General features: G+C 30.4%; 3 protein-coding genes across 3 annotated transcripts; all 3 read right to left on the bottom strand.

Moving 5' to 3' along the window:
- Positions 1-558: 558 nt before the first annotated feature.
- Positions 559-1890, bottom strand: LOC136083562 (piggyBac transposable element-derived protein 4-like). The gene has a single exon (XM_065802965.1). The coding sequence runs from the start codon at positions 1888-1890 to the stop codon at positions 559-561; it is 1332 nt and encodes a 443-aa protein (XP_065659037.1).
- A 2281-nt stretch (positions 1891-4171) lies between these two features.
- On the bottom strand, positions 4172-5422 carry LOC136083561 (zinc finger MYM-type protein 1-like). The gene has a single exon (XM_065802964.1). The coding sequence runs from the start codon at positions 5420-5422 to the stop codon at positions 4172-4174; it is 1251 nt and encodes a 416-aa protein (XP_065659036.1).
- Positions 5423-5490: 68 nt separating this feature from the next.
- On the bottom strand, positions 5491-6165 carry LOC136083560 (uncharacterized). Its single transcript, XM_065802963.1, has one exon. The coding sequence runs from the start codon at positions 6163-6165 to the stop codon at positions 5491-5493; it is 675 nt and encodes a 224-aa protein (XP_065659035.1).
- Between the last annotated feature and the right edge of the window lie 7748 nt (positions 6166-13913).

Here is a 13913-nt window from a genome sequence, read left to right as displayed (position 1 = left end):
GAAAATGGTAAGTGTGTTGATTACGAAATAGAAACAAAAACTTGTAAGTTGTGTTTATATGGGACTTAAAAAAATACACACATCATGAAGAATATAATGATTTTCACTCCTTACATTATAAAAAGTGCAAAATCAGTCATACCGGTTCAGCCTCCTCTATGGAATCAAGTGGTACAATAAAAATATTTTTGCGTTCTGAAAAAAAAAAAAATTTGAGATATACAACGTTTCTAGGAGATGGAGATAGCAGTTCATATGTTAATGTCGTTTCTGCAAAACCTTATGGAGATTTTGAAATAAAAAAAGCAGAGTGCATTGGGCATATTCAAAAACGTGTTGGTACTAGATTAACCCTTAAAGGACGGGAAAAAAAAGTTACGTTAAGGACGGCTGGGGTATTAAACTACCCCAACTAAAAATATAGGTTTTTATACAAAATATGTTGAACTTTTTAAATAAAAATGCGTGCTTTTAACAAAAATATCAATTTTCTGAATTTTTTTTTAAATAAAAGTGATATTTGAGACAATTTATTCAAATAAAAACAAAATATATCTTCTATATAAGGCAACTATTGCAAACAATTTTGCTATGAGCCTTGCAAACAGAATGGCTACATGATGCACATTGCAGACGGGTTTTTCTGCCATGAACACGAGGACACATATAGCATCTTTTTATATGCTGCTCTTGTATTGGTTGACCTTGATTTAAAAGGCTATTTTGTGCAATTACTTGGCGAAGATTATTATTTGCAACTATTTGCGGAAGATTGTCATTTGCATCAAATTTTTTAATAAGACTTTTTGATAATTCTTTTAAAAATTCTCTTCTTCTATGAGAAGCCCCATTTTTATAATTTGGGTGAATTGATAAGAATAAAATCAAAGCATTGTATGCTGCAATATCCAAAATATTACAAAACAATGTAAATGGCCATCGGTTACTCTTTCGGTGACTCGAGTAGCACCTGACAACCTGGTCTAATGTGTCAACTCCACCTTTATATTTGTTGTAATCTAGAATAATACGTGGTTTTTCATTATGGTCCACAACAATGTCATTACTGTGATGGAAGGTTGATAATAATATTACTGCTTTGTTTTTCTTAGGTACATAAGAAACTATTGTAGAGTCATTTTGAAAACCAAAAATGCTAGAGTAAACTGGTCGATGTAAGGCTGGCAATAACTTTTTTGGTATTTCTCCTTTATTTTTTTTAATGGTGCCAGTGTATGTCCTTTTACGTCCTAGCAATGCACGTGCAAGATGAATGTTTGTAAAAAAATTATCAGCTGTTATGTGTCTACCACTTCCATTTAAGTGATCAGTTAGTTCAAGAACTACTCGTGTACCTTGTCCAACATCACGTGCTCCATTTACTCTTCCAATATACGGTTGCAAGTTTATGCAGTAAGAGGTTTCAGCATCACATAATATCCATATCTTCATTCCATACTTTCCTGGCTTAGTAGGTATAAACATCTTAAATGGACAACGTCCCCTAAATGTAACTAGTTGCTCATCGACAGTGAGATATGCACTTGGATTGTAGTTGCTCTTACATTCAGTAATAAACATTTCCATTATATTTCTTAAAGGTGCAAATTTTTCTTCAAACCGTCTTTGATTTCGTGTTTCTCTCTCATCAAATCGAATGCATCGTCGCAAGTTAACAAATCGATCTCTTTGCATTGAAGCCAAAAATATTGGTATGCCATCTAATCTACTCCAAAGTTCTTTTATGCTTTGGTTTTTAGAATGGAACACTCCAGCTAGAAGAAGAACTCCAATAAACTCATAAAGTTCATTTACTGTCGTGTCAATCCATCCTTCTAGTCTTATTCTACGAGCTTCAGCATTAGTGCAGTTGACAATAATTCTAATCATTTCTGGTGTTATAAAGAGTTTAAAGGCAGTATCCACACTTTGGCCGCAAACCTTGTTGGGCCAGTTGGTTGTCGAATAATATTGTGTGCGCGTGGCTGAGCAGCATTTACACATGGAAGTTTACTCCAAATTTCCTCACCATTCTTTGAAATCATGTTTTGATTTAATATGTGATTTTCCTGAACAACTTCTTCATCACTTTCATCAGAGATAATAGCATCTGATTCATCGTCAGCTGTAATAATATCTTCTTCATCATCTGTAAGATTTTCGTCAGCTGAGTCTTCACTTGAAGATAATTCATTTAAACTAAAAATTATATTATTAGCCTCGACTGCAGCATTTCTTCTTGGGCGACTCATTATATTAGTTTTATTTATTCTAAAAAATAGTTTCAGTGTTTATCCAACAAAATATGTGAAAAATATATAACAAATTCTTTAGGCATTATTATTTTGTATCAATAATATAAATATTTTAGACATAAAAACAAAATATATGCAACATGAGCACACTATTGTTGTTACAGTGATTGTATATATATAATGCATATATGGTATAATTTACTCATAAAAAAGATAAATAATACTCCATACCTATTAAAAAATAACAAAAACATAAACAAGTATTAAACTAAACATGATTCATATAACTATTTATTGATTCACTAACTAAAAAATGGGAAAACTTGCATGGGGTATAAAAATACCCCAACCGTCCTTAACGTAACTAAATTTTTAACAAACAATATTATTGTCAATTAATTAGTAAAACAAAAACATTTTACACTAACAACTTCCTTAAATGATAATAAAAGATGTTCTGAAGTGGCAGTTCAAATAGTCAAAATTTGTTGATGTGGCAGTTAAAAACAAACTCTTCTGGGGTAGTAAAATACCCCGCCGTCCTTTAAGGGTTAAGAAACTTAAAAAAACAAAATAAAGAAACTTTATGTGATGGCAAAAAGTTAGGAGGAGCAGGTCGCTTAACAGAACATGTTATAAATACATTGCAAAATTATTATGGTAAGGCAATAAGGCAAAACGTTGGAAATTTATATGGAATGAAAAAGAGTGTTACCCCAAAAATTGCAAAATTTTACACAAATGCAAATATTTTTTGATTTTTTTGACCATATCAAAATCTTCTAGTCTATGTTGCAATGCCACATGTAAAACCAGCCAAATTTTCAATAAAAAATATATAAGGGGTTCTTGAAAAATCTCTGTCGCAGTTTACCCCTTTATGGGCCTTCAGCGATAATTATGCTGAAGAAGATTTGTCATAATTTTTTTTTTTTTTTTTTTTTTTGCTTATTGATGTTATATTACACATTGTAGAATTTTTTTTTATTTGAAAAAGTTGATTTTTTTTTTTTTTTGCTAATTACTATACTACCACCTTAACGCGTAACGCATTACGTAAATTCAGCAAATATATTTTTGTATCGCTAGAATTTATATTGCGTCACTAGCGTCTTTTCAAGTACCGCATTGTAATTAAAGTTATTTAATATATATACGCGTTAAAAATCATACAAACAGTATTTTTTTCTCACTAAGACATAATAAATCGAATGAAATTTATGAATAAAATACATTTATTTACATTAAAATAAATCGTGCATTTTTTTTAATTATTACGACAAAAAATAATTTTTATATTTCAAAGGAATTTATATATTTAATTCCTTAAGATAAAACTTAAAACACTTTATTTTTTTAAACTAATTTTTAACAAAAATAAAAAAAATTATTAAACAAACTGTTTCTTTAACAAAAAACCTATAAGTTTACAATTGAGGTTAAATGCTTTTACTTACAACTTTATTTCTTCTGAATAAACGTCACGTTAGCGACATCATCAAAAGATAATTTAAATAAAGATAAAGTAGCGCTAAACTGCTGAACGCAAATCGCTTTTTCGCAAGCAAAATGCGAGCTGCGTAACGCTTCTTAACAAGGCCTGTACATACAGGCCTTATTACATACAAAAATATATTACAGCTATATATACAATAATATATTACATACAATGTATGTAATAAATTATTATATATATATAGCTGTAATATATTATTTTATGTAATATATCATTGTATAAATAGTTGTAATCAGTGGCGGAACTTCAAAATTTGGGCCCCCCCGCAAAAGAATGTTTTTTTTAAAAAAAATAAAGCTTCACATATTAAATAGATATTTATTTCATATATCATATTTAAAAACAAAAAATTAAATAAAGATAAAGATAACTTCAAAACGAAACTAAAACTTAACCGAACTTAAATAGTGAAAACTTTCCTCCTTGATTTCATATTGGCAAAATCGGTAATGATGTTTTTCATTTCCATTTTTCCAGCCGCTTTTGCCTCAATAGAAACTATTGCAAGGTCGCTTAAACATTCTTTACCAATGGTATTTCGTAAATAATTTTTTATTATTTTAAGTTTCGAAAAAGAACGTTCAGCTGATGCAACAGTAACAGGTAATGTAAGAAACAATAACAATGCTGTTATCACTTGTGGAACGCTTGCAGCTATAGTTGACAATTTTACTATTAAAAGGTCACCCAATTCACGTATAGATGATATTTTTGATATTTTATCGTGTAGCATTGACTTTACCATAACCATTTGCAGCGGAAATTCAGTTGTTATATCTTCACTATATTTTCTCTGAATGGCTTCTGCACAGCTTATGATCTCACGTTCTTTCATTACCATTAATTTATTTGGATGGATGCAGAAAAACAATTGTACCACTTCTTGCATTCCTTTAAATCTATTGTCGAGTTGGTTGATAACGACATCCAAAATTTTTATAAAAATATTGATGCGAAAAATTTCCTCTCTACTATCAAAACGGTGATCTGTAGATAATTCGTCAAAATGCCTTTTCACAATTTTTCTTCTTTTTTGAAAAAATATTGCAGGAATCTGCCACGTAGTCGCTATTTCTACCGCTTCAAGTTTTGCTGAATCAAACATCTTTCTATATTGTTTTAAATTTTTGCTGGCATTTTCTAGAGAACCTGAAGCTGTCGTAAGATCTAAATTTTTAGTTTGCAGCAATTTTGATGGTATATGTACCTCATTAAGGATTTTAGACAAAAGCACGCATAAAAAAACAAATTCAAAACTGCTCATATTTTTTTGTATTCGTACTGCTTCTTCGCGTTCTTCACGTTTTGTACTTGTTATTGATATCTCGGAAAGAGCTTTCATTATATCAAGAAAGCGAATTTTAACGGCGAAAAGAGAAATATATCTTCCTGCCCATCGCGTTGGATTTAACCTTTTTAATGTTATTTGTGATTCTCCTGTATATTTGGATAGTAGATCCCACCTGTTTATGCTATTTCCAAAAAATGAATACACATCTTCTAGCATTACAAAAAATGAAGCAACTTCAACACAACATTTAACCGCATCATTAATAACAAGATTTAAATTATGAGCTGCGCAATGCATATACATAGCATTGGGTTGATTTTTCTTAAAAAGGGCCTGAACCCCATTGTATATCCCACTCATGACGTTCGCACCATCATAACCTTGACCCCTGCAGTTACTTAATTTTATATGATATTTTTCTAACAGATTTAAAATTCAGCAGCAGTGTGGTTATATATTTCCGTGAATCCCAAGAAAACTTCTTTAATTTCAATTGATGTGGCTTCATCTTTTTCATTTTTAATAATTTTTACGTATCTAAATACTTGACTGAGCTGATCTCTTTTAGTAATATCTTGTGTTGTATCCATTATAATTGAATAAAAAGGTGAACTATTATTATCAGCAGTAAGAGTGGCTTTTAAATGCGTTGCAAGGCAATGTATGACTTCATTTTGAATTTGATGGCTTAAATATTTTATAGATCCATTTGGCATACTCAAAACTTGCTTCATAACATTATCATATTTAGCTAAAAGTTGAACTTGGGTTAAAAAATTACCATTATATTCATTGTCAAATGATTCGCGATGACCACGAAAAGCCAAAGAATTTTTACAAAGTGCTAATGTTATATTTACTATCCGCTCTAAGACTTGCACCCAAAAATTTGATTGGCATCGTATTTGTTCTTCTATATTTTTAACAATTGTTTCATTATGTCGCCATTTTTCATAAATGCAACAAGCAAATATATGTTGTTGACTATTTTCGTGAATTTTAATTTTTTTAGAAAGACCACGCCAATCTCTGACACCATGCTCACGCCAGTTATCCTTTGCTTTTCGTTCTTCTGAGCCAACAAGGCTCGCAATAAACGGCATCAAGTTTTGGGGAATAGCAAAGCCACATTCTTTCTATAGATCCATATTTTGTGGTAGTTTTAAAATATTCCTTGGAAAACCTACGGTTTTCTTGCAAGGGGTCGCGTATAAAAGGACCTTTTGGCCGACACGATTCCGATAATACAATTATTTTCTTAATATCTTTTGTTAGTAGTTTACCATGAAAATTTGCAATGTCAGTAGAAAATAATTCACTTGATTTTTCTAAATTAATTTGTTCAATGGCGTCATTCGTATCAGAGTTTGAATCTTCCTTGTCTTCATTTCGGTGGTTTCTCGGAGACCTATTCACATCTTCTTCGTTCACATTTTTATTACCAGTAGCAATGTTTTCTTCGATATCATCATGTTCTACTGACTGATTTATACATACCACTTCTGCAGAGTTTTGACTTTCCACTTCCGTTTCCGCTCGCTTTTCGATTGGTTTCAAAAACGTTGTTAGCTTCGGCAATTTAGCTAAAGTAGCTTTTGTTTCTTTTAACTTTCTTCTTTTTGCTGCACCGCTTGTACTACTTAATTTCTTTTCCATTATTATGAGTCAAAATCTAAATTATTACAAATTTATAAATTCAGTACCTGTTGTAAAGTTTTTAATTATTACAAATTTATTAATTACCTTTTATTAAATATATCAGTGAAGTAATAAACTCTCGTGCAACAATACTTTATTATTCGTAACACGATTAAATAAATTGGAGACTTGTAATTCAGATAAAATAAGAAATGAAAAGTTAACTTAATACAACGGAAGATTTAATATAAAATTGAAAATGAGAACATACATTTAAAAGTTAATTTGTATATGCAACAAGGATTATAGAATCATTATCCTTGATATGCAACGACATAACAAATAATATTGTTTATATTTTAAAAATGTTGAATATGCAACTAAGAACTTATAAATTGAAGAACTTCTTACAGTTTAAAAAAAATATATACGCAACAAAATATTATTTTTACCGAATTCAGTCTAATTGTCTAATTCATACACAAACACAACATAACGGTATAAAAATTAACTATACAATAACATCTGGCAGTTCGCAGCTGATAATCGTACTTTATTTCTCAATTGCGTATGCAATTTTAAAAAGGCTACAACTTTTCGTTTAAATGTAAACTACGCACTCCAATACAAAAATAAATTTTTGAACAATATATTTTAATACGATGGATGACATTTTTTTTATCCAAGTTTTATATTTTAGGGCCCACTATACCTGCGGAAAAGAGTTTTATAGTATAAATATTATTGAGAGTATAATTCTTTTTATATGAGGGCCCTCTATAGCTGGTAGGCCCCCCCGCAACGCAGGGTCCTGCGTCCAGTAGTTCCGCCACTGGTTGTAATATAATATATAATTGTAAATAAGTTGTAATATATATATTGCATATTATATAATATAACTGTATGATATATATACATATATATACATTATATATACATATATATACAACTTTTTAAATTTAATTATATACATTATAGCATCCAAGTTCAGGTGGAATCCACTGCAAAGGACATTCAATATGTTTCTTTGTCTTAAAATGATGTCCAAACTAACTCCTGTTATTTCAAAGAAAGATTCTGCTATTAGAAATGCCCTCCTTGCAATGTTTCCTGTAATAGTATTTCCAAATCTCTGCGTAGGAGTATCTACCACTAAGCCTAACACCTCTCTAAACTTTCTTTTGATTTCTTTTTTTCGAGATTTTACAGATAATTAATCTTCTGGATATCGGGACTGGTATATTTTAATATCCACTTTATATCCCAAGTGTAGAATGAATTCCAAAATTCGTATCCAACAGTGCAGTGTAGATGATCCTAAAGCTATAGCTTGCTTATTGCAAACTTTTTCTCTAATTATATCTAGCTTAATTATATTCAGCTTGTTCATTTTACTAAGCTTGGCAGAACAAACATTGCAAGATTGAGTTGAGATTGTATCTGTTATAGCATTCACTACCTTACCGTCCAACATGGTCATCTCAATTTTTATTTTTATTTTTGCTTTCTGGTTAGAGAAGGGGATTTCAAGTTCAAAATCTTAAAGACTTTCTACTTTCTTTCTAACATCTAATTCTTCAGCTCTTGTTGACTCTTTTGTTTCTTTTTGGTATTGCAGGTGAAGAAGCCTGCAAAATTTGGGGCTTAAAGACATTGGGTTTAACCATACACGGATGGCCCCTATTTCCAGTTTCAATGGAACAACTGCAGTTTGGAACAAGGATTTTTCGTTTTCAACTCCTGTTCAAAGATCTGTGTCATCAAAACTTTAATATACCTGGATATCTTTCTCCTTTTAGTTCTCTCCAAACTATCAGTCCATGGTTTAGCTGATCTTCCTGGTATTGATGTGGGAGGAGCAGATCTTGGGTACAGTTCAAATGCGCATTCATCAAGTCGAGAGAAGGTTCCGTGTTTTTCATATTTGATCTTGAGCTTGGCAAGAAATGTTTTAATCTTCCCTTTTTAATCTTTAAAGTTATGAACATTCATATTAATCTTCACTTCTTCCTCAACCACAGAGCACAATTTGGGATTATTAATTCCAACTTCCTTGATTTTATACAAAACATCAATCCTCCTCATGTGTAGTTTTTCACATAAATACAATAATGTTATGAATAAAATTTTTCTTTTTTTAACTCAACGAGAAATTGTCTCTTACAAATTCTAATCATGATTTATATTAAACTACATACCGCCAAAATTATTATTAAAACCCACATAAACATGCTTAAATATAAACAAATTAGCAATTACACACAAAACCGTACAAACGCATTAACAACAATTATCCAGTTTAGCTACACGCCATGTAACATTTAACATAATATAATCACATCATGTTAACAACATCAGTATTCAAGATTCAAGAAATACGGATGAAACACTTTTCCAGGCATGATGTGAACTCCAAAATTTTTTATTTTAATACTATTGTCAAATGAGGATGTTTTACAAAATATTACGGTTATTGGAGCTTGGAAACATGAAGAACCCAAATAGCGGCCCTCTCCAATCCTTTGAGAGGGGGAACAGTATTTTAAACATAATTTAAAAATGCTTCTCTGACTAGGATAGTAGACATGAGGGAACCAAAATATATATTTTTCTATTAAGTTGTAAAAAAAAAAGAATGAAAATGGTGTATTAAAAAAATTCCACAAATGGCCACTTTTTGAGCTTTTCGCTTCATAATGCGACATCTGAAAATAATATCGAAAAAAATGAAATTCAGGTTTCGTTTGATGTTATTAATTTGTATCCATATATATGTATATATGTTTGTATGTTGCATATATATTTTATACTGTAAATAAAGTCGGACTAAGGAGGTGATAAAACCATAAAATAAACCACCAACAGAAAAATCTTTAGACCGACTTTCTATTTTAATTGTTAAATAGTTAAAAATAAAAAGATGCTTTTTTTTTTAGCAAGCGCTCTTAATTTAAACAATTGCATTGAGAAGGATGTCGATGATGCCATTTCAAAACACCTTAAACATGCGCCAAAGAGAAAAGGTGGACGTAAATTCACTGAAAAAAATGTTTTATAACAATATTTTGAAATGTTTATGTATTATTTTTATACCTTTTATATACTTTTTTCTATACCTGTAAAAATACAGTTATGTTTTTAGTAAATATATATTTCTTAAATTTATTTTTCTTTTAGTATATTTTGTTGTAATTATAACTCTAAAGTATAGTTTAAGATTAAAATCATAAGAACGTTATTTAAGTTTAGTTTGAGAAGATTCAGGGTTTTAAATCCATACGACTATTAATTTCAACGTTGTTTCTACTTACACTTTTAATTAGTGTGCGACGTTCAACCAAAATGCGACGTCAATGTTTAACATCCATAATGCGTAGTAATTTTACGTTATTTTAAGTTTAAATATTACTACGTATGTGACGGCGAAACTTAACAGCATTTAGACGTCAAATCATATTCGATTTTTAATGTCGAAAATAGACGGTATTTAGTTGTTAGACTTCTACGTCATTCCGTCTTTTAATTCAATTTCAATATTCAACGTCAAAACAACGTCAATTTAAGGGGGAACACTCCTCAAAAAAAACGTTTTTTTTTATTTTTTAGCTATTCTAAAAGTAAATTTATTATAAAATTAAATGGTGAAAAAATTATTCAAAATTAACTTTTATTTGTAAAATAAATGACATTTTTGTATGACTACCTGTTTGCAATTCTCACCTAGCAACGCCCCTAGTTACAAGAAAATTATCAATAAAATGCATATAGTCCCCTCTTTATGCCGTTTTTTTTTGCAGTTTCATCAAATACTTTCTACTATCTCTAAAGCCATGATTCAAAACCACATATTTAGAAAAGTGTTTTATGTGTTGTTCATTGTAAGTCGTCTTTTAAGCTGCTAATTTACGCACGAGTGAAGAAAAATGGACAGCTTTAAGTCGAAATATAGTTGTGGTAGAGTTAAATTTTCAACGAAACGTCTTAAGAAACGTAAATGTACATTTTATGGTTTAAGAAAACAAGAAAAATGTGTAAATATTGATGTAAATAGTGTTAATAGTAATGGTGTAAATATGACAGACTCTGTTGATAATGTTGATAGTGAAAGTGTATTTGCAAGTGTATCAAAAAGAAAAAAAAACCAATAATAGTACCGAGTAAACACTCAAAATGTGTCAGTGGCTACAGATTTGTTGATATGGAAATTCTTGCCTCCGTATTTGATAAACTTGGATGTCCAGAATGTTTGCAACCTCTGTTGTCTTTAATCGAGAATAAAAAGTCTTGCAAAGGATTTGCATCAAAATTATCTATAGGTTGTATTTGTGGATTTAAATTAGACTTTTACACATCAAGAAATGTAGAAGGATATGATGTTAATAAAAGAGTGGTATATGCTATGAGAACACTGGGTCAGGGCCAAACTGGTCTACATCGGTTTGCCACTCTTATGAATATGCCAAGAGGAATATGTAATAAAAGCTACTATGTTATTGTACATAAATTAGTAACCGCAGCGCAAACAGTATCTAATGAAACTATGCATGAAGCTGTACAAGAACTCAGGGAAGGCAAATCTCCTGATGAGGTAGTTGATATTGGAGTTTCTGTTGATGGAACATGGCAAAAAAGGGGATATAGTTCCCACAATAGGGTTACGGCAGCATTGTCCATAAAAAATGGGAAGGTTTTAGATGTCGAAGCCTTATCTAGGAAATGTAAAATATGCGATGAAAATCGAAATATCCTCAATTCAAAGCAGCAAAACCAAGCAGAATTAAAAACACATGTTTGTAACAAAAACTATGATGGATCTGCTAGTGGAATGGAAACTGTTGGTGCTGTAAATATATTTAATCGCTCTCTTGAGAAATTTAAATTACGGTACACAGAATATTTGGGTGATGGGGATAGCAAGAGCTACACTACTGTTTAAAGTACATACAAGGATGTTGAAGTAATTAAATTAGATTGCGTTGGACATTTTCAAAAGCGTATTGGATCTCGCTGTCGGCAATTAAAAAAACAAGTCAAGGGCTTAAATGGTAAAGGCCGTTTAACAAATGCTACAATTGATAGATTACAAAATTATTTTGGTATTTCTATTAGACAAAATTGTGGCAACCTTGAAGGTATGAGATCCTCAGCCTTAGCAAGTTTATTTCATGTTGCATCTTCATCGAAAAATAATTATCATTATCCGCATTGTCCGGTCGGTAAAGATAGTTGGTGTAAATACAATCGAGATAAAGCTAATGGTACAAATGAGTATAAACCAGGAATAGGTCTTCCTATTGATATTATTCTTAAATTGAAGCCCATTTATGTTGAATTAACATCAGATTCTTATTTAAACCGTTTACTTCATGGGAAAACGCAGAATCAGAACGAAAGCTTTAATGCAATGATATGGTCCAGAATACCTAAGTCAAAGTATGTTTCGCTTACACAGCTAAAGTTTGAACTCTATGATGCTATTGGAGCCTTTAATATAGGATTAAAGTCTAGTATTTTAATATTTGAAAAACTACTTATGATACCAGGACAGCATACCATTTCTAGTTGCAATTACTTGAACCGGAGAAGAATCAGGATGTCGGAGTATAAAAACAAAGATACCATCAAGAAGCGTAGGAAAATTTTGAGAGGACGTAAACATAAAAAATCTGATAAATTTGATCAGAAAGGAGGAAATATGTATGAGGCTGGTTTTCATGATTAATAACTATAGTTAACATACTTTTATATATGGTATTTTTTGAGTTACTATTGTTTTTATAACATTTTTTTTTCCAATTTTATCTTTATTTGCATTTTTCTCAGAACGCTGGTTTTTAATCTCCCGGCAAAGATATCTTGAAAACCGCTTGACCGATTTGTATGAAATTTTCAGGAAGGCTTCCTTTAATAAAGATGTATACAATGAACAGACAACTTTTTCAAAACATTTTTTATACAGAAGAAATATTGAAAAACGTATGTGATTTTTGTGCTAAAAATTATTTCTACAATCAAACATGGATAACACCTGGTAGAAAGGTTGTTAGAAAAAACTGTCTGCTTATTGCATAGATCTGTCAATATTCTATAAGTTTTGAAAAAATCAGCTAAAAATATTATTCTAATCAACTCCAATCTTTGCCAGGGCGAGGGAACTAATTTCACTTTTTTCCCTAGTTACCAGGTTGCCATGGCAACGGGGTGCCATTATTTGTGATAAATCTTCCTAACATTTTATGTCCTCCTATTTGAAACATATAACAACTTTTGTAATGCTATATTTTAGAAAATAAATTTTTGAGGAGTGTTCCCCCTTAACCTAATTTCGACGTTATATTTACGTCGAAATGTTTGCTAGGCACATGTTTGGAACGTAGCTTCGGACGACTTATTCCATTTATTTATTAAAGTTTAAGTGGCTTTTACTAATGTGTCATTTTTATGCTTTAAGGCACTGTTTAACATATTTTTATTAAACTTCTTAGAAAAAAGATATTTATAAAGATATTTTTGGCAAAATTCAGGCCGTCCCGAAAAGATTTTAAAGGAGATGAGGGAGAACGTATCTGTTTTTTTATCGATAACGACAAAAAAAAAAGTTTATGTTGGTTGACATTTGCCGACTGTTATTAAAGGTCCCAATTTGCCGACTACAAGTAAGAATAAAGGTATTCGTAGGTAGATTATACACCCCTACGCTCCCTAAAGACGATCCTTACTAAATTATAAACTTTGTTTAAATTAATAAAAAAAGTTTGCTTGACGCTGATGCCATTGCTAAACATAGTTATATATATCTAGTTATGCTCATTAAGTTACATTTATAAATTTATACTTATCATGAATATCTATCGATATCATGAATATAATAGCGTATAAATGTCACAAATTTTTAATACATTAATGTATAAATATAATAAATACTAAAACTCAACTGAATACCAATAAAATTCTGAATAAAACAATTCAAACAAACAACAATAAAAAATAATACAATTTAAAAGCGAAAACTGTTCAATAATAAGCTGAAATTTACAAAAAATGTAATTTACTAGTAAATACTATAACTGCTATTGTTTCCTTTAAGATTTTTGTATATTTCTTTTACATTTTTCCAATCTTCTGTAACTCCTGCTGTAATTATGTTGGCTGTTGCGTAATGGTGTTGTTTCACCCGTTAGTTACTTTATATAAGTTTGTTTATGTTCTGTCT

This window comes from Hydra vulgaris, chromosome 08 (genome assembly GCF_038396675.1).
Source record: "Hydra vulgaris chromosome 08, alternate assembly HydraT2T_AEP".
Lineage (NCBI taxonomy): Eukaryota > Metazoa > Cnidaria > Hydrozoa > Anthoathecata > Hydridae > Hydra > Hydra vulgaris.
This window is presented reverse-complemented; position numbering and strand designations above follow the sequence as displayed.